At 39.4% G+C, this 21,997-nt stretch overlaps 2 protein-coding genes across 2 annotated transcripts in view; both read right to left on the bottom strand.

Moving 5' to 3' along the window:
* The window catches only part of MARCHF3 (membrane associated ring-CH-type finger 3), a 176,844-nt gene extending 161,429 nt beyond the window's left edge, over positions 1–15,415 (bottom strand). Inside the window, exons 1-3 of the mRNA XM_008014297.3 lie at positions 15,364–15,415; positions 9,425–9,481; positions 4,283–4,361 (exon numbers count right to left, since the gene is read on the bottom strand). The gene's annotated coding sequence lies outside the window, so the exon portion shown is untranslated. The remainder of the gene's footprint in view (positions 1–4,282; positions 4,362–9,424; positions 9,482–15,363) is intronic.
* Positions 8,432–15,477, bottom strand: C23H5orf63 (chromosome 23 C5orf63 homolog). Its single transcript, XM_008014295.3, has 3 exons — positions 15,364–15,477; positions 9,425–9,481; positions 8,432–8,770 (listed from the first exon to the last, which is right to left on the bottom strand). The coding sequence occupies exons 1-3, from the start codon at positions 15,475–15,477 to the stop codon at positions 8,594–8,596; spliced, it is 348 nt and encodes a 115-aa protein (XP_008012486.3). The 3' UTR covers positions 8,432–8,593.
* Positions 15,478–21,997: the final 6,520 nt, after the last annotated feature.

The raw sequence follows: 21,997 nt of genomic DNA, 5'->3' as shown, positions 1-21,997 counted from the left end.
TTTGTACTCTTCTTTCCTCCTTTGGACAATTTAGTTAGAATGACAGCAGTGTCCTTTATTTCTCTTGAAGGCATCTGCTTGTCTCATTTTGTGTACAGGTCATAAAACATCAAGAAACACAGTAATGTATTTTTTAGGTAGTCACATATACATAATTTTTTTAAAAAAACAATGCTTTAAATTAATAGAACAAAAGTGGGAGGGAGTAACTAAATTTTATCTATTAAAGTTATTTGGTGAGGTAGGGAGGTTTAAAAGACTATCTTTCCAACTCAAAGGCTGTGACCACCCTGAACATGCTGGCTTGTGCCTGCCAGCTGACAGGTTGTTTTGTGCTGTTGGGTGTCAACTCAGTGACATCCTTTGGTCTCTCAACCTTTCCTTTATTACTGGCTTAGTGAAATCTGACATTGATAAGAACCCTAATTTGAGAATGTTTCACAGAGCAGGATCATGGCCAAATTCAGGAATCTTGCTAGTTTGCAAGACGAGAGAATCCATGCAGAACCAAAGGCTGATACTAGAAGTCAGCAATCACGATGGGAATAAATCCCACATTCTATGATTTCTAAATATCTTAATCTCCTCTGACCTTAAAAGAGTGAAACTGGCTTAATCTCGAGAATATGTTTACAAGAAAACACACGGTAAGGTGGAGTGAAATCCTAAAACATAGCTCTTCTGGCAGTTCTTTCCGACTTCTGACATCTCTTTATTACCCAGATTGTGAATTAACGCCCATTTTCTCTTTGTAGCATTAAATTCATAACAAAGAACATACAGCAATTGCCTCACTTACCTGGTCTAGGCTTAAGTCTTTCTGAATACAGGACTTTCTCAGGTGACAGTTAACCTAGTCTCATGATGCAAATGTACGTTTTAACTCATTTTTAAGGGAAGTATTTTCTAAAATTTATTTCCCTCTCTTTTGCCTTAGTGGCCAGGCCACAGGTTGACTTTGTTGTGAGGACTCAGGATCACCACTGAGGTCTTCTGTGCAAATGCAATGCTGCAACAAAGCCATCAGGGTTTCTGAGGCGAGCTGGGTCCCAGTGTATTCTAAGTAGCACAATGAGGCCATGGGCTCAATTTGCCTTTAACTTGTATCATCTAAACTTTTTGGTGTTCTCAAATCATTAACAAAAGTTCCAATTAATATTTGGCCTACAGTATTTCTAAGGATAGAAAGTTTTCCATCAGGAATTCAGTTCAAATATACCATTTCAGCATAAAGAAGGGATATAGGCCTATGACTCTCAATATAGGCCTATGGCTGGATTCTTCTTATTACTACTAGTCCATTAGCTGGCACTCCTCCTACATGCTGCTTCTCCCTCTTTTGTATGACATTAATATTAATATTTCCCCTTTCCCTGAAGCATTATGTCTTTGTAGGCTTTAGAATTCAGAGCTTTAGCTTTGGTAGTCATCTTGGAACTTGAGAGAGGAGGTAAAATGCAAAACGTCAGTGCCTAAACTGAAGCCTGACCGAATAAGGCCATTCTCTCTTGATTACGTCTCCATGTTCAACATGAATTTGTATCAGTAGAGATACTAGATTTGTTCCAGGTACAGGATTTTGGGTCACAGCATCAAAGTATCCTGTCTCTATGGTGAACAAGAGTCATGGGTCTGGTGTGCGTATCTGTGGACTACAATGGGTTACTATGGTTTACTCTCCAGTGTCAGGGTCACTTTTGAGGCTTCTGAACTCTCCTGCCCACAATTCAGCCAAAAGACAGGTAGAAGGTTATGGCTACCTCATTCTGGTACTGCCCCAACACTGCCTGCCATTTTCGGATGCTGAGCTAATCAATTACCTCTGGTCTTTAGCTCCTTTCTGGATGTCTTTTCTTAGATGGTCAAATGAGATATATAATAACTTACTAAAAAATGGATACTATGCTGTCTTTTCTGTATCTTTCAGTCATCATCCTACCGCAATTTTCTTTTAATTACTTCTTCCCTCTTCACCAAAATTGTTCTCAATAAGGTCAAGGAAACATTTGTTTTCATTTTCTATTACTGCTGTACCAAATTACCACAAACTTGGCTTAAAACAACACAAATTTATACTCTCATGGTTCTATAGGCCAGAAGTCAGAAATCAGTTTCATAGAACTAAACTCAATGTGTCAGCAGGGCTTGCTCCTTCAGGAGGCTGTAGGGGAGAATCTGTTTTCTTTTTCTTTTCTTAGCTTTTGGAGGCCATTCACATTCCTTGGCTCATGGCCGCTTTCTTGTATCACTCCAACCTTTTGCTTCCATTGTTGAATCTCCTACTCCCTTTTCCCTAGTCAAATCTCCTTCTGACTCCCTCTTATAGAAATACCTGTGATTACATTAGGACCTGCCTGGATAATCCAAGATAATTTTCCCATCTCAAGATCCTTAATTGCATCTACAAAGTCCTTTATGCATGTTAAGTAACAGGTTCCAGGAATTAGGACCTGGATATCTTTGGGGACTATTCTTCCTATAGCAGCATTGATTTTCTGATTTTCAAATCTGATGTCTTCTGTTCAGTCCTCATCCTAACTCTCTTGCTATTTGATACTGTCAGTTACTCAGGGAAAAGCTCCTCCCTGACTTTCATGAATATTTTCCACTGATATGATTTCTTTATTGTCTGTCTCTCCCCTAGAATGCAAGACTCTGAGAGTAGGAATCCTGGCTATCTTGTTTGTTGTTTTATCCCCGGTGCTTGGAATAATATCTGCCACTATCAAATCACAAAAGGCATCATGTAATGTAAATTGGGTAAACTTCTCCCATTCCTATTTCCACCACCACTCTCTTATTTTCCTTCACGGGCAACTTCATCTGTTCTCATGGGTCAAGATTAGTATTCTCCAGGGTTTGGGAATAGCTTGCTTTTCTCTTTATATGCCAGGTGGCCACAGTTCCAACCATACTCAGTGGGCTCTCAAATGTATACCTTAACCCCAGACCTTTGTTTTGCACTTCTAACTTTAATCTTTACCTTGATATCCCACAAGCATGGAGAATTCACCATGTCTTGTCTTTCCCATCCACCAAGCACAGCCAAAAACCAACTTTTCCTTCCTCTTATATTCTCTGCCTCAGGAAATAAAAAGTATCAGAATTCATCCCATAGTGTAAGCAAGAAAACTAGGAGTTATCCCAGAATCCATGCTTTCTCTCTACTCCCCTCTCCACATCACTACCCACCCATCTAGTCAGTCATTAAGTTCTGTCAACCTCACTCCTAAATATCTCCTGATATCTCTAGCTGACTCCCATTGCCTTGGTTCATGTCCTCATTACTCCTGTGGAGTAGGATATAAATGAACTCGCCAATGTGTTCCTCCTGACTTCTCTTGAGTATGGTAGAATGTCACACTCTTAAGCTTTTTGGAGGTGTGCCAGAGTTGCTGGTCATTGCCTGTCCTGCTTCTGGTCTCTGCCAGTGGGCAGTGACTGTGATTTGCATACTGCTTCCATAGCCAATTGGCCCAGGGATGGGCTTCTGTCCTAAAGGTGGCTCCTTATATAGATTTGGTCAGCCAACTTAGGTCATGGGTGCCTGGTTGTAAAATATAAGCTGAGTAAAATTCCTCTTTTAGGATTTCAGAATAGAGAAGCCTGAGAGGCTCAGGGTGCTGTATTGGTGAACAGAAAGGTCAGCAGTAATGATGGGCATGAGCAGGCTGCAGCTATGAGGAAGCAGATACTGTGTGTAAGCAGGGGAGCTGTGAGCCAGGAGAAACCAGGGAAGAAAATAAGCCAAGGCACTGTGAGAAGGGTAATGTTTCAGTTTTGGGTGGTTCTTTCATTGGACTTCTGAAGCCTGGATGTATTGTGATTCCTACTGTCAGATGTCCATGAGATTGCTGCATTATTTAAAAAACCCCAGTCTGAGTATGCCCTTGTTTCCTGCAATAAACTGGCCAAAGAGCTATGTGTTCCAGTAAGCTCATAATGTTATGAGGAGACATGTGGAAGAAAGAGGCACTATTCTAGAGCAGAAATATGAAGTTCCAAACTATTCCACTTCTTCATAAGGCATTAGGTTGAAGCGGGGGGAAAAAAGGAAGGTTGTATCACTTTTTCCTTTGGAGGTGAATGAGGAGCTTCTTATATCAAGATTAATCTTCATATAAAAGGAACAAATTGATCCTTGCAAACATAATTTCGGAAAGGAAAAGTAATTGCTGCTACAAACATCACATGAAAATCACAGTAATAGGTGACATAAAACTGATACTCGCCAGTGGGATAATCAAACCACCTTTTAGATGCCATATTTCTAGAGATCTACCTTTCATTTTGCCGACTGTTGGGACCCATGGGTTTGCTGAAGATCTCCAGGATACTTAGTCACATGACCATATTCCACTCTGAAATAAGAATTGATGAGTAAGTTTATTGAAGATCTATAGGTTAAAACCAACATTAGGTGTATGTAACTAATACTCTAAATATGAGATACCTTCAGAAAGCATCTTTCTGTCTCCCTCTATCCCTATATATTTGGTGGATGAATTTTTCGCTGTTTAGGATAAAAACAACAGGTCATTTCGGGACTCTTGAACATTCTCAGGCAATAGAATGCCCCATAGTCACTTGAAATTGTTTTTGGTGCACCTAATGTCATAATCAAAACTTAAGACTTGGTTTAAAGTTAAGTTGTATCTTTTCCCTGACTGAGAAGCCATGTCGGGGTGGGAAGCTGAGGAAGGGGAGCGTCTTCCTCTCCTTGTTCTTGGCAGCTTCTGATCCTTCTAGAGTTGCTATGGGAGAAGGAAAAAGTGGAGACGGGTGAGAATGTTCTTATTTCAGTGGTGGAGTTGTACACTGGCCTACTTTCTGGACCCGATAAATAGTTAAAGCAGACCACACTTGGCATAGGCTGTTGTGGTTTCTTGGGAGACTGTACCCATTACTGGTGATGTCTTGCCTGCAGTTCCCTGATTCGGGCAAATGGGCTCTCCATTCAAGCAGACCCCTCAGCCCCTAGGAACCCAGTGTTCCCCTCTGGGTCTCCCCTTCTGAGGCGTGCCTGCAATGAAGGTGCCCTCATACCAGTCCCCTCTCACATTTGGTTCATATTTGGTCCACGAGGACACACACACACACAGACACACACACACACACACACACACTTACTTCCCTGGGACAAACTCAGAAAAACAGCATCAGCTGCCTTCACTGTACAGCCAAAGCTGCTTGCTAAACTATCTCTTGCCTGATTCCCAGGAGAATTAGACCACTATGTTCTTCTTACCCAAGGCCATACATTCGCTTTCCAGTGAGTCCAACTTATGCCCCTACCTCTTGATATGAAGTGACTCCCAACCTTTCTACTTTGGTAGAAAATAAGTGAGAGGACATCTTATTTTTAAAAAACTCCTCCAAAGATCCTCTCTCCCAGGGTCATAATAATCCTCCACGTGATCTAGTATTTCCTTGAAATGTAGCATCTATTATTTCTTGGTGCCTCAGCCAATACTTTAGTTTGAGCATCCTATATCATGGGATTCTTGTTTGAAATTCTAGTATCAGAAATTTGTTGTTGAAAACCTGTTTCACCTTTAGTCTCTGCACTTCCTGCAAACCATAACCACGTGGTTCTACTCAGGTAAGAAGGGCTCCAAGAGAACAAATGTCTCTAGGCTTTCTGGCCAGCCGTGCTTTCTGAAGGATACCAATGGATTGTCTCCATCTTAGTTGAGCAGACACTGAAAGAAACTCTTGGAACCTTTCCAACTGGTGGTCTAGGAGAAGGATCAGCAACCTAGGACCTAGGGGCTACACAAATCTCACCCTGCCTGGAGAAGGCAGGAATGTACACAGGACACCCAGACACACAAGTGGAAGACCTTGTCTGTGGCATCCCTGGTTATATTGAGAGTGGGATTGTCCTGCAGGACTACTAGAAGGGACTGTTGAGCTCAGCAGGCTTAAGGACAAGAAGAAGGACTGCAACAGGCTGGGGCAGGGAGGTCAGACATCCCTGAGTAGTCAGGAGCCAGAAGGACTGACTATGGATAAAGGCAGAAAGCATGGGAGGCTACTGCTGCTGGGGCAAAAGCACATTAGCTAAGGCCTTCACAATATGGATCCCAATCTACCTTGCCAGTCTCATCTCCTTCACTCTCCTCCCCTTTACTCCAGCCACACAAAGCCACCTGGCATTTCCTGAATATGCTGTGTCCTTCCACACCCTCATATTTTTACATATACTGTTTCCTTATAGAATACCCTCCTCACTCCCAATCCCCATCCATTGCTTCTATTCAGCCATCAAGACCTAGCTTAAGTCTAATTTTCTGTGAATCATTCCTGCTACTTTCCCCACCTGGTACCATTTGACACATGTCAGTTCCAGCCCTCATTGCACTATGCTATGATTTATTCACTTGTCTCTCCTTGCTCCTTAACAGATAGTATCTCCAAGACAAGGACTATGATTTATTCATTTCTGTACTCCCACTACCTACTACTGTGCTTCAATGCTGTAAGGACTTGTATTCTCTACTGCTATGTAACAAATTATCATACATTTAGCAGTTTAAAACAATACATATTTACTGTCTTTCAGTTTCTGTAAACCAGAAGTCTAGACTTGGTGTGGCTGGATTCTTGGATTAGAGTCTCACTGAGCTGAAATCAAGATGTTGGTCAAGGCTGCAGTTCTCATCTGTTGTTGTGGATCCTCTTCTAAGCTTACTGATTATTGGCAGAATTCATTTCCTTGAAGCTATAGGACTGATGTCCCCATCTTCCTGCTAGTTTTTGACTGAGAACTACTCAGTTCCCAGAGGCTACCCAGTTTCTTGCCATGTGGTTCCACTAGGCAATTCACATAATGCTTGCTTTCTTCCCAGCTTGCTAGAGCACATCTCTCTATTTTCCTCTTTATAACTAAGCAGAGAGAATTCTCTGCTTTTAAAGGGCTCACCCAGTTAGGTCAGGCCCACCCAGGATAATTTGCCTTTTGCCATATAATGTAACATAATCACAGCAGTGATATTTCCACCCACACTCAAAGGGACAGGGAATTATCCAAGAGTGGGGATCACTGGGGTCATCCTAGAATTCTGTCTACCCCAGGGTTCAATATTTATGTCAAATAAATGTTCTAGAAATTTGTAAATTATAAACACTGCTATTCAATTGCTAAGATTTTGTTCTTTTCTTTTTCTTTTTTTTTTTTTTTTTAAGAGACATGGTCTCACTATGTTGCCCAGGTTGGACTCAAACTTCTGGGCTCTTCTGCCTCAGCCTCTCAAGTAGCTGGGACTACAGGCATGTACCACTGTACTCAGCTTAAAAGGCCTTTTCAGTTGCTTCCAGATTTGTGTTGAATCCAGAATGGTTGGGGATACTGTATGTGAGATAACAGGAGCCCCCTGCAATGAGTCCAGGGAGTACTGGAAATCTGGGGCTGTGGGGCAGGACCTGGCCTGCCAACTGACTGGCTGTGTGACCTTGGGTTAAGTCCCTGATATTCTCTGAATTCAGATTCCTCCTCATACATAAAATGGGAGAGTGGGACTAGATAATGTCTAAGGTCAGCTAGCTCTAATATTCTATATTAAGACTGAATCATCCTGATCAAATTAAAATCTAGTGACTCACAGTATCCAAATTCATTCAAATAGTTTAAAAAATAATTTCATTACACATGGAATTGCAGTGGTAAGATTTTAAGAGGAAAGGCAGTTTTGTTTTCAAGTGAATCCATTTCTACACTGGCTTAATCTGACTAAATATAAATAAGGGTATGCAAATACATTTGTACTCTTTACATAGAATGGCAAAGAGTATTTTATCTTTAGATGACATATTTATGAGTGATTTTTTCCAAGATATTAAAATTTGATTTTAAAAAACCTACTGTCTTAAAATAAGTTAAATTAACTCAATGGATAGTAACTGAATAACTATGAAAGGCAGTCCTCAAATATTACAAATCAATTCAATGACTGTGTAGAGAATGTTGAGATTTTTATATAAATTTTAGGGGTTTAAGTCTTTCTTTTGTTTTTCTCAAATGACGCCTTTTTGGCTAGGATAATAATTCTCTTCTACTCAACAAAAATGAACTCTAATTTTAAACAGGTATTATTAAATCCCACTGAATAGGCTTCATGCAGATGTATTCCTTAAAACATCCCTTTACTGACTGTGCACAGTTATTAACAATTCACATTTCACTTTATCTACTGAGTGGAAGAGCATTTATTCTTTCATTAAAAAGTTAAGCCCTCCGGGGCAGCAGCAGGAATGCAGAACCTTCTTCCTATAAACGGCATTGCCCAGTGAATGTGAAGTGCTTCTCTATTAATATAAAAAGGATAAATAAGACAAATGGACTTCTCTCTCCCTCCATCATCTCCCTCCCTGCCAGTATGCTCTTCTTATTTCATAAAATGCCATTAAACAAATAGTTCCCACACTGATATGTCCATCAACCAAAAGAGGAATGTCGACATTTATTTGGCACCACTGAATTCAGAACATCCTTAGGGTTTTGTACAAGTGACAAAATGAGTATCAGGCCATGGTCATTTCCTTAGGAAGATGCTTTATGGGAGGAGAGGGTGGAAAATCATGAGGACATAAGTCAGCCTCCGGTACTTTGCTGCTCAAGTTTCAGGAGCTGTTTTTCAAGTTTTGAGGTGTTTACTCGATGCATCATCAGAAACTGGCCATTCAAGTGAAAGACAGGAATGTCAAATTTATACCTTTCATACCAGACAGAGTTTTCTGGAAGTGTGATGTTTACCTCCTGTAAAATGAACTGAAACAGAGACAGACTAAAGCTCTGTAGTTTAGAGACCATGGGGTGATGTAACAACTGCAGTGATAAACGGATCCCCAGACCATTTCTTATGCTGTTTTCCTTATAGTTGCTTTTTTAGGTCCACAGTCATCTAACATCCCTGATTTCCAAAACTTGACTGGTTTCATTATATTCTCTACTTCCTGATCTTGCTGCTTTTCTGTTACCCTTGTTACATTCCGCATCAGGACAGTACTCAGTTCCAATGAAATAAAACATGTCTCAGTCAGGAAGCTGACTGAGAATCAGGACAGAAATGTTTTGGTTATACGAACTGGAAAGGTGTATGTTACATGAAAACACATTGGTGCAAACTGCAAAACAAGATAAAAGGAATGAGGCAAAAGTTTAAAGAAAACACGAATACTGCACCTGCTAGTTAACTTTGACTCATTAAGAGCCAGAGTAAGAAAACCAGTACTGCTCAGAGAAAAACACTTAGGTGTAATGAGTTTTATGGTAATAAGCACTAAACTCTCTCTGAAGAATAGAAAGAAAACTTAAATGAAAAATCATTTAATCTCTTTTCCTAAAGAAAGGATCCAGGCAAATACTTTATACCACATCTAATATTCATTCCACATACATAAAAGCCACATTGTTTTATATTACCCTGTTTTTATACGGCTTGAGTACTTCCTTGGCTTCATCACAAAGGGGGCATGGGTCCTACAGGAAGAAAAAAAAATCAAGCGATTAAACCCAAAGAATGGCATTTGCCCTTACAAAAACAAAACAAAACAAAAAACCCCTAAGAGGTAGATTATACTTATTTTAAAGAATAGTTTTCTGTCACGTTAGTTACACAGCTTTTCCAAAGTAAAACACTACCACAGAATCTTATAAATAATATTTCATAGACTCTCTGCATTTTTTTGGTTGTTTTGTTCTGATTTTTCTCCATAAATGAAGCTATGTGTATGTGTATTATACATACACATAGATGTTTCTCTTTTTCACTGATCTAAGGACTTTGTCCTTACTAGGTCAGGTGCACCCTTGTGGCCTCATACAGTTGGCCTGGATGACACCACGAGGATGGCTTAAAGTCTGTTCTGACTGAAAAGCACTGAGCCTTGCCAGCCTGTTTTTCCTAATCAGTCCACAGGAACAAACCCATTAGAATGGAGTTAGATAGTAATTGCCTCATCTTTAAAAAGGAAAACAAATCTCTATTCACTTCAACGATTATTGCACTGCCTGTTTTCTCATTACAAGTGTCAACAATAAGTTTCCTGGACAAATTCTCCACCTGAAGAGCAAACAACTTTTAGTGTCCATTGTTTGCACTCATAAACCATCTAGCAGAGAAGTCTGATGAGAATACTATGGATCGACAGATTTTATTTTTTTCTACTTTCTCCTATATTTTTATTATACGTTTATTATAGATATTATATATATGAGACTATATTTTTTTATTATACTTTAAGTTCTAGGGTACATGTGCACAACGTGCAGTTTTGTTACATATGTATACATGTGCCATGTTGGTTTGCTGCACCCATTAACTTGTCATTTACATTAGGTATTTCTCCTAATGCTATCCCTCCCGTCTCCCTCCACCCGACGACAGGCCCCAGTGTGTGATGTTCCCCACCCTGTGTTCAAGTGTTCTCATTGTTCTATTCTCACCTATGAGTGAGAACATGTGGTGTTTGGTTTTCTGTCCATGTGATAGTTTGCTCAGAATGATGGCTTCCAGCTTCATCCACGTCCCTACAAAGGACATGAACTCATCCTTTTTATGGCTGTATAGTATTCCATGGTGTATATATGCCATATTTTCTTAATCCAGTCTATCACTGATGGACATTTGGGTTGGTTCCAAGTCTTTGCTATTGTGAATAGTGCCACAATAAACATACGTGTGTGCATGTGTCTTTAGAGTAGCATGATTTATAATCCTTTGGGTATATACCCAGTAATAGGATTGCTGGGTCAAATGGTATTTCTAGTTCTAGATCCTTGAGGAGTCACCACACTGTCTTCCACAATGGTTGACCTAGTTTACACTCCCACCAACAGTGTAAAAGCATTCCTATTTCTCCACATCCTCTCCAGCACCTGTTGTTTCCTGGCTTTTTAATGATTGCCATTCTAACTGGTGTGAGATGGTATCTCATTGTGGTTTTGATTTGCATTTCTCTGATGACCAGTGATGATGAGCATTTTTTCATGTGTCTGTTGGCTGCATAGATGTCTTCTTTTGAGAAGTGTCTGTTCATATCCTTTGACCACTTTTTGATGGGGTTTCTTTTTCTTGTTAATTTGTTTGAGTTCTTTGTAGATTCTGGATATTAGCCCTTTGTCAGATGAGTAGATTGCAAAAATTTTCTCCCATTCAGTAGGTTGGCTGTTCACTCTGATGGTAGTTTCTTTTGCTGTGCAGAACCTCTTTAGTTTAATTAGATCCCATTTGTCAATTTTGGCTTTTGTTGCCATTGCTTTTGGTGTTTTAGTCATGAAGTCCTTGCCCATGCCTATGTCCTGAATGGTATTGCCTAGGTTTTCTTCTAGAGTTTTTATGATTTTAGGTCTAACATTTAAGTCTTTAATCCATCTTGAATTAATTTTTATATAAGGTATAAGGAAGGGATCCAATTTCAGCTTTTACATATGGCTAGCCAGTTTTCCCAGCACCATTTATTAAATAGGGAATCCTTTTCCCGTTTCTTGTTTTTGTCAGGTTTGTCAAAGATGGTTGTAGATGTGTGGTGTTATTTCTGAGGGCTCTGTTATTTCTGAGGGCTCTGTTCTGTTTCATTGGTCTATATCTCTGTTTTGGTACCAGTACCATGCTGTTTTGGTTACTGTAGCCTTGGAGGAAGAATCAATGTCGTGAAAATGGCCATACTGCCCAAGGTAATTTATAGATTTAATGCCATTTCCATCAAGCTACCAATGACTTTCTTCACAGAATTGGAAAAAACTACATTAAAGTTCATATGGAATCAAAAAAGAGCCCGCATTGCCAAGACAATCCCAAGCAAAAAGAACAAAGCTGGAGACATCACGCTACCTGACTTCAAACTATATTACAAGGCTACATTGGCAGATTTTAAAGGCTTCTCGGCCCTTGACTGAACAGGGACCTGCTATAGGTTCTCTTGCATGAGCTCAAAACAGACCCCAAATTACTTATGCTTATATAAAACCTTCTTTTTAACAGGACAGGAAGAGATAAGCTATTATGTAAAAGAGAGGCCTTTCCTCCAGCTTAACTCATAGCTTGTTTTGAAATAAGAACTTAGACCATTAAAGGTTCTTTCTGGCCCTAATTTCCTAGAACAGAGAATTGGCTTATCATGTTATTATTAGCATTAGCAATACATAGATTATGGATAGTTTGTAATGTTTTAAGATAAGCATCCTAAAATTTTCAGAGAAAGTTTCAAAAAGTCAACACAGGATCTTAAAAGCAAAAAAAATACTAAATTCAGAAGTACCAAATGTGCTAAACTTTTGCTTTTATATTAAAAACTTTAGAAGAATCTAGATTGGGTTTTTTGTTTTATTTTGTTTTTTAGACCTGGGGTCCACAGAAGTCTATGCAAATTATACCTGAAAATATGTGTATATATTTTTATGAGGAAAGGCTCATCAAAGTTTAAAAGGATAAAGAACCAAAAAAATATACCAGTGGGATGGACTATTCAAATATCCTTCTCTAGGATTTTCCATGACACTTGTTATTTACTCTGTCCCTAAACCATAGTGGACATTGTTGGGTTGGCTGTCCACCACCCACTCCCCTTTCTTGTAGCAAGCATGCTATAATATTGAGTCACAGGAACTACTCTCAGCATGTGGCTGATTCCATCCCAGAACAAGAAAGGTGAGAAACCTGACTTAGGCTCAGGCAATCAGTGCATCCTATCCCTCAAGAATGGGCCAATCAGAGTCAGTGGATAGCCGTAAGACTTTTGCTGGAGTTTCTGTAGATGTTTGAGATGTGAGATCTGAGGCTTGGGATGGTTGCAGTCATCAATGATGTATTAGTCCATTTTCATGCTGCTGATAAATATATGCCCAAGACTGGGCAATTTATGAAAGAAAGAGGTTTATTGGACTTACAGTTCCACATGGCAGGGGAGGCCTCACAATGATGGCGGAAGGCAAGGAGGAGCAAGTCACATCTTACATGGATGGCAGCAGGCAAAGATAGAGCTTGTGCTGAGAAACTGCCGTTTTCAAAACCATCAGATCTCATGAGACCCATTCACTATCACAAGAACAGGACAGGAAAGACTCGCCCCCATAATTCAATCACTTCCCACCGGGTCCCTCCCACAACATGTGGGAATTATGGGAGTTATAAAATGAGATTTGGGTGGGGACACAGAGCCAAACCATATCACATGAGAGGAACCAAAGAGGGATTTAACTCCGAGGATGCAAAGCTGAAGAGATTGTCAACATGTTTAGTTCCTAAATCAAGATGTTCCTGAAACCAGACCAACTCCAAAATCTTTTTGTTTAACTCACTCTAGGAAGTATGTTCTATTTTTCATAACCGATAGCAATCTGATACTATACTTTTAAGCATTTACTTCACTGGATTATAAGCTGCCGAAGGTGGGAGTGCCATCTTCTTATGTGCCTAATGGTACAGAATAAGCATTAAGTATAAATACTAAGCTGAATGGAAAATTGGTGTGTTTTTTGTTTTGTTTTTAATAAATGTTTTTGGCTATATTAGCTGCTGCACAAACTGAAGAACAGTACAGAACTGTTAGGCTGAGTGAGCAACACCAGCCTTAAGGGATTATTTAACTTCTGTGGTTTGCACATGGGTTTCCCATCATAGACTCTCAGATGATGAAATATTTTTGGTTCCATAATTTCCAACAGTGCAATATATGCTTACAGATATAAAAAGTAGTTTAGATTAAATATTTTCATCAATAAATTCATTTTAAAAACTCATTAAACTTCGTTATTAGGTAACTGTCATATATATCCAAATTGCTAAAATGCCTGAAATCTCAAAAACCTATTGAAAAGAGATCTTTGTTTGAATTGCAGTATTATTCACCAAAGTTACTTCTATTAACCTGCACTTTATTTCTTTTTTGTTAAATCACACAAAGTGATGTTAATTAGCAAAAAAGGAAATCAGTAATATCTGTATTATAATTTCAGGGACACAAAGCTGTTAAACATTTTAAAACTAGCTTTATGGCTTAAAACTAGTATTAGGGATAAGAAAACAAGTACAATCAGTCCTCAGTATTTATGGATTCCATATTTATGAATTTGCCTAATTGCTAAAACTTCTTTGCAACCCCCAAATCAATACTTGAAGTGCTTTTGCAGTATTCACAGACATGCACATGCATAGAGTGGTAAGAGATTTCAGTCACCCGAAGCACTCATTCTATGCTGAGGTCAAACAAGGTGATGCTCTGCCTTCTTGTTTTAGCTCTCATACTGCAAATGGAAGCTAGTGTCCTTTTCATCGTCTGAATAGTGCCAGGATTTTTGCATTTTTGTGCTTTTCATTGATGATTTCACTGTTTAAATAAGCCCCCAGACATAGTGCTGAAGTGCTGGCAAGTGTTCCTAAGCACAAGAAGACTGTGATGTGCCTTATGGAGAAAATACATGTGTTCGATAAGCTTCATTTAGGCATGAGTTACACACAGTTGCTATTGGCTGTGAGTTGAGTGTTAATGAATCAACAATATATATTAAATAAGGCATCTTTATTAAAACAATTTTTTTCTCAACTTTTATTTTCGGTTTGGGGGTACATGTGCAGGTTTGTCACATGGGTAAATTGCATGCCACTGGGGTTTGGTGTATAAATGATTTCGTCACCCAGGTAGTAAGCATACACCTGATAGGTAGTTTTTCGATCCTCACCCTCCACCCTCAAGTAGGCCCCGGTGTCTATCATTCCCCTCTTTGTGTCCATGTGTACTCAATGTTTAGCTCCCACTTATAAGTGAGAACATGAGGTATTTGGTTTTCTGTTCCTGTGTTAATTTGCTTAGGATAATGGCCTCTAACTGCATCCATGTTGCTGCAAAGACATGATTTCATCTATTTTATGGCTGCATAGTATTCCATGGTGCATATGTAAAAATAAAGTATCTTTAAACAGAATCACACATAAAATAAGTTTCTGTATTTGGTAGGCTGATGAAAATATGACCAGAGACTCATAGGAACCTGTGTATTTCTCCTAGGAGCAATGGTTCAATATTCACTAATTCAGGGTTCAAGGTGACTTTATAGAACATAATTACCACAAATAATTGATTGCATTTCTAAATGATACATTTTTAAACATCATATTATAACCTATACATCATTTTTTTCAATGTAGGGGCCAGATGACCATTAAATACATCAATTTACCCTCTGATAATTGGGAGATAATAAGGCATCTGGGTAGAAAACTGAGTTGCTGCTGTTGTGCTGATAGAAAAATTGAAGAGCAGGTCTGAAGAAAGTTTATTCCATTGCCTTTCCTCTCAACTTTGTCCCCTTTTCTTAAATGTACAACTTTCTTCACCCAACAATTTTACTTTTTCACTTTGTACCTTTGTGAATAAGGTCAGCACAGACAGAGTTGTCTTAGAGGCAGAGCAATTTCTCAGGAAGAGTCCAAAGGCGGATCTGGCAAGTGGCATGCTATTTCCTTGAAACCAGAGCATCTTAATTCTGCCAAAAGAAAAATAAAGCAATAAACTTATGTGCCCTAGACTTTGTTCCTTACAATATGAACAGTAATTTGCAAGCTTATGATGGAATTTGCAGGCTTTAGAAGTGTTTCTTCAAGTCCAGGAGTGCTGGAAAGACCTAGAAATTTGGCAAGTCTCTCTGATGTCTCAACATTCATTGTATTCCAAACAAAACAGAATTTAGAATAGGAAAAAACCCCTTGTTATGAATTAGCTGTGTGCCTGATCACTTGGTTTCTGTAAGTAAACTGCACAGGTTTGTTAATTTGAATACAAAATTTCATCTGCAGATTTTGCCAGCATCTTGATGATCCCCTAAAATGAGGACGTTTCCTGAAATGGTTTTTATTCTCATGGATAGCTTATTATACTGGCAAGCATTCAATAACACCTAGCCACTGTCATAGTAAAGAAAACAATGAGGGCCAGGTGCCATGGCTTACACCTGTAATCCTAGCACTTTGGGAGGCCAAAATGGGCAGATGACTTGAGCCCAGGAGTTTGAGACCAGCCTGGGCAACGTGGCAAAACCCCATCTCTACTAAAAATACAAAAAATTAGCTGGGTGTTGTGGTGTACACCTGTAGTCCCAGCTACTCAGGAGGCTGAGGTGGGACAATCACCTGAGCCTGGGAAGTTGGGGCTGCAGTGACCCATGATTGCACCACTGCACTCCAGTCTGGGCGATGGGTATGATATCTTATCTCAAAAAAAAAAAAGAAGAAAAGAAAAGAAAAAGAAAAAGAAACAATGGGTAAGCAGCGTAAGTCCCCAGGCAAAAGTTCAGACTATCCCTTATGAGACCTATGCTTCTCCACTGTGAGACATAAGAAAACACAAAGGTGGCCGGGCGCGGTGGCTCACGCCTGTAATCCCAGCACTTTGGGAGGCCGAGGCATCACCTGAGGTCAGGAGTTTGAGACCAGCCTGACCAATATGGAGAAACCCTATCTCTACTAAAAATACAAACTAGCTGGGCATGGTGGCGGGAGCCTGTAATCCCAGCTACTTGGGACCTGAGGCAGGAGAATCACTTGAACCTGGGCGGCGGAGATTGCGATGAGCCAAGATCGCACCATTGCACTCCAGCCTGGGCAACGAGAGCAAAACTCCATCTCAAAAAACCAAAACCAAAAACAAAAAACACAAAGCTATACTTACAGGAACTATAGGAGAGAATCAGGCTGAGTTACCTTGTCAGAAAAAAAAATCTACTCAACTCCTTAAGAAGTGTTTTAAAAGGAGATTATCATAACTTTTGGAAACCTTATACACAAATGTACTTGTGTTTCTACTGGAGGTATTCCAGTAAGAACAGCTTGGTGATCGCAGCATCCCAAACACTAGGCTTTGAAGCTTCCTCATCCTGCTACTTTGCTCAACATAAGACATAAATCCTCTGTGATGCTACAATCATTCTGTTTATTCCTAGTTATTCTACTATCTCCAGCTTTGTCCTTAAAACTGTAAATATTATAATTTCACTTTAAAAACACATGTGCACTGTTGGCATTGTCATTTATCAGTATTCCCAGGATGAACTAATTCCTGAGATCATAATTTTTAAACTTTGCTTTACTGTATCTCTGCAACTTCATCTATCACTTTCCCCTCCCTTACCTTGGCAAGTTGCAACTGCAAAGTTTCTCTTTCTGTTCCTTGAGTACCCAATATCATTTCTTCCTCGTTTCGCACTTGCTTTACTTCTGCATGAAAGGCTCTGAAGTAGCTTCTCCTCATTTGGCCTGGGACTCATGTCATTGCCTTGGAGATCTTAGTGACTAACTTACCAATGTTAGCCCATCACTCCCCACCCTCACATCTTGCTGTAGTATTCTTTTGCCCTTTACTATCTAAAATTATTTATGTCCCCTCCACTACAATGCAAGTTCTGTAAGAACAGGTACTTGTTCACCCCTGTATCTCTAAGTACCCACAATTAACCTGGCACATAATTGGTGCTCAAATATTTATTTGGATGTTAAGAGTATTAAAGCGAGCTTTTCTCACCTTCTTTAATCTTACCTCTAACCCTGATTAGATACTCAGTATGTACAGCAGTCACTATTTGGGCCTATTCTATATAATAACTAAAGATCAGTGCTCCTCAGGGTACCCACAAAATTTTGAGCTGAGGTACTGCTGCTGGTTCTAACCCCTTCACCACCACCTCAAACCTTGCCCTCCTCTGCTCCACAGAGCACGACTATATTAATTAAATGCTAATCTTCACTGGAGACCAGGCTCCTCAGTGTAAGATTAGCCTTAAACTCATTTCAAACAGAATGATATGACTTTAGAGAAAACCACCAACCCATATCACGCTAGAATAAAGACCACAGAACAAAAAGACTGGATACTGATCCATGAAAACAATGATCATTCCCTTATTCTTCAGCCCTTACTCTTCCACTTCTACTTGGATCTCTCTGCCATCTAAATGATCCTGATAAATGCATAAAAAAGGAATATGATGAGAATTTTGCAAGGATCTGCTATCCAGTTGTTCCAAGGTAAAAAGTGGATCTAAACAATTTCATAACATTCTGTGCTACTCTCAATGAAGTGTTAATTACTGGTATATATATATTTCTATAGATTCAGCAGAATGAACAATTTTCCAATAGGTAAATGTAGTTGGAGACATACCTTCTAAACACAGCTTTGTCTACACAGGCTATGAAAGTGGAGAGGAGGTACAGAATTGTTAGCCATGTTTACTCTAGGTAGCAACTTATACATCATGGGATTTGGAAAGTCTCTATGCTAATGGTGGCACGCCCTTCTAGAAGAAAGAAAATTAAAAATTAGCTTTATTAAAGGCAGAAGAATTAACTTTATTTAAGAAAAAATAGTTTTATTAAAGGTCCCTGGAAATGAGAAGGATTAGGCCATCTGTGGTGGTGACCTGACTACGACCAGGGCAGTGAACTGCAGCTACATGCTTTTGGTGAAGGGATTTAAGATTTATTGATGTCTAGCTGAAAAGAAAAGGAAAATATTGCTTTTACCTGGCTGAGCTGAGACTGAGGTATTAAGGCTTCTTTAAAAACTTCAAATTCACAAGGGAAATCTGCTTCAGTTTTTCCAACATGACAAAACACAGCATGTGGTCTTGGTTGCACCCAAGACAAATAAAACCTGTCATAGTAAGCAGAGTTGCTATTCATTCCAGATTTGCTGGAGTATTTGTTCAACCAATCTACAGAGCTAAGTAAAGTTTTCAGTGATGCTACAACCATTCTGTCTGTAACTAGTTCTCTTTTCCACTGTTACTCTCCATTTCTACTTTTTTACACATTTTAAATTGTTTAAACATGGCACATCTTTTTGCTGAGAAATGCATCCATATTATGCAATTTTACTACCTGCATATTCTTCAAATACTCTTAAGGTATATGCATTTTATTGTATTGTTAAATTAACTTATATCTTTAGAAGCACTGTATTATAAAATTAGAGTCTGACAGAAAGAAAAAGCTCACTATACCTCTTCTAGGCAGATAGTACGCTAAAATTCCTTAATTTCTGACATTTACTTAATCCTAGAAAAGAAAAAATAAAATGAAAAATGATATACTTCAATGGGAACTCTACAATATTCTTAGAATATTTTACTAACTCTGTAAACCCTAACACCATTGCTGTCAATGTCACATTCACCAAATCATGCCTTCTTGAAGTAAAATCTTAATATGGGCTACTCTGTCAATGTGACATTTTCATTAGTTCTATTATTTTTGAACAGTATCTCAGCACTATAAAAAATATCCTGAAACGTGGTCTCTGCCTGTTAGCTCATGACTGTCAGAGGACAACACTTTTTTGATTATGTCATTGAATTTAGTCATGAAATATGTGTCCTTACTACACACAGAGACACGATTTTATCCTTCGTATTTTGTTATATGCCTCTATGATATGAGCAAAAAGAGCTGTGTTCACAATATCAAAGAAGCACAATTGGGTCACCTTTGTCACAGACTAAAAAAAAAAGCAAAAGACATAAGACTGGATTTAGAATGTGCTTAAAACAAATTCCACAGCCTAACAATAAAGATGGTGACTCCTGCTGTTTCAAGTCCAGTGCCCCTCAGAGGCACGGATCACCCTGAAACAGAAAGGGAATGCTGGCCTTTCAATAAAACTGAGGTTGATTTCAGTGGTCTTTATGGCAGAGTCAAATACAACATGGGAGGAGGACTGACTGGACCAATTCAGCCCTCCTTGAAGCAAGATAAGAAAAATAACTTTATAGTATTTTCCCTGCAAGGCACTGAAGGGCACACCATTAAGGCAACTGATTATAGTACAAAAAGAAGCCAGGGTCATTTGAGTCTTTATTAAAGATTATTCGTTTCGTGCATGGGGAGCTGCCCAGGCTATGGCTGCACATCGCTTGCATGGAGCTCCTGGATTCTTCAAACACTGTGTGTATCTGATTAGAAGGGAAACAACATTATTCTTGCTTGAGGAGAGAAACTGACCTTCACTGACCAGAATTTTTATTCATACAAAGAATCCTTTGGCACACCAAATTTTCAAGCTCATGTGATCCCTCATCAGCAAGCTGCAGTGTTAGTTCATGTGCAAAATCAAAAAGTCTGCATCAGCCCAGGTACCGCCTTGGTTATTCAACAGATAATGTTGGAGCTTCTTCACAAGAGTATAATGTAAATTTAATGCTGAGCTGACATTAACTAAACACTATTACTGTAGCTCTCACTGAACCTATGTTCCCTAAAGAAGACTCAGGGCTTCTGTTCAGTCATTTGTGCCATGTGAGAAGTTAAGTGCTCCATTTCACATTTATTATCATCCAAGTGTAACATTCCTATTTTTACCCAAATGACTAGGAACATGTACAGACAAACACACACCTCTTCTGGGAACAAAAACATTATTTTAGATTACTGGAAGTTTATGTAATGAGGTGAGGTTGCTCTTAGGGGACACATCTGGGTCACTGGGCTCTACCAGTCCAGCGAAACAAGGACAATTGATGCCTCCCCAGTGTGCCTGTGTGCTTTTGGTCAGTCATCTGTGTCCAAACCTCCCACTCTCCCAAACAAGTGGGAACCTAGCCTGGGATCTTGGGTGCAAGGGCAAGAGAGAAAATGACTCTTGTGGAGCCAAGAGTGACAAGAAGAGGCACCACATAGGGACAAAACCAAAACTGAAAATTGAGTAAATACTTTGATGTGTCAATTCCAAGGGGCTACGCAGAGGGAAAACGAGGCTTCGGAACAGAAACAGGGAGTGGGGAGTAGAAGGCCCAATCTGGAGTGCGGCTCTAACTCACTGGCATACATGAGATCAGAGGTGCTTTTCTAGTGTCTCAGCCTTAGCAGCCAGGGTACCTGGCCAGGGGGAATTATTAAGGAGGCACAGCCAACTCAAACAAAATATTGCAACAGAGATACTGAGCTAACCACCCTCCTGTGGGCCCGACTGTACGTGGTGTCACGCTCAGTTTCATTCTGACTACACAGTTTGGACTGCAGATTTGCTTCCACACAACACATTAAACTAAGAATAGGCCTACGTTATGGCCCAGCCCTGGGGACTGAGACGCAGCTCCTCATACCACGCCCTCTATGCAGTTTCTACTTCCAGATTTCAGTGTCAACAGGTTTACCACACAGGGGATGAGAGAAGCCAGCAGAGAATTAGTCTCCAGAAAGGATTGGTCACATGAGTGCCTGGGACAAAAACTCTTTATATCCCTTCAAATTATTACCATGACAATTTCTAAGTATCTAGATGTCGCTATTCCACTGTTTGGACTCAATGGGTGCTAGATTAATTTGTATTCAACACAGTGCTCAGTGAAAACATTCTTTAGCTATTTGAAGTGTGGGCCTTGCCTAAGATTGCAATTTCACTGAAGATATACAGCATTTACATATCCTTCACTTAGTAGATGCGCATCCCCTTCACCCTTCTAGTTCTCAGTAACATTAAGCCATTAATTTTTTTTTTTTATCCTGCCTGGTGTTTAGCTCATTTTTTTCACCTCTAAATAAAGCTCTCAGATGGAGTAATCAACTCCACATGTTTGATACAAGTAACAAGACTAACAAGATGTATTTCAGTCATACAGATTCAGGAGAAAGGTATTAAATTCTTAACTAAAACAATAAGTTTTATGTCAGGTTTCACAGTGATTAGTGAACCAATGATATCATTCACTCATTAGTTCCACAGTGGGGATGGAAAGATGGGTTAAAAATGAATAAGAGTTGACCCCAACCCATGAAAAATCTGGTCAGAAGTTAAGACATGTGTATGTGCAGGTAAATTAGAAATACAGGAAATACTGTAACAGGGCCATATAATTCAAATGTTGTAAGAGACTGGGAAAGAAGAGTATTATAGGCTAAAATTGGAGGTGGTTTCACAAGAGAAGTATCTTAAATCATTTCATTTAGGATTTGGATATGTAGAAAAAAGAGAAAGCTTTCCAAATTCAGGGTTAGACACAAAGGTAATG

The sequence above is a fragment of the Chlorocebus sabaeus genome, chromosome 23 (genome assembly GCF_047675955.1).
Source record: "Chlorocebus sabaeus isolate Y175 chromosome 23, mChlSab1.0.hap1, whole genome shotgun sequence".
In the NCBI taxonomy this organism is placed as follows: Eukaryota; Metazoa; Chordata; class Mammalia; order Primates; family Cercopithecidae; genus Chlorocebus; species Chlorocebus sabaeus.
Note: the sequence above shows the minus strand (reverse complement) of the source record. Positions and strands in the feature narration are given on the sequence as shown.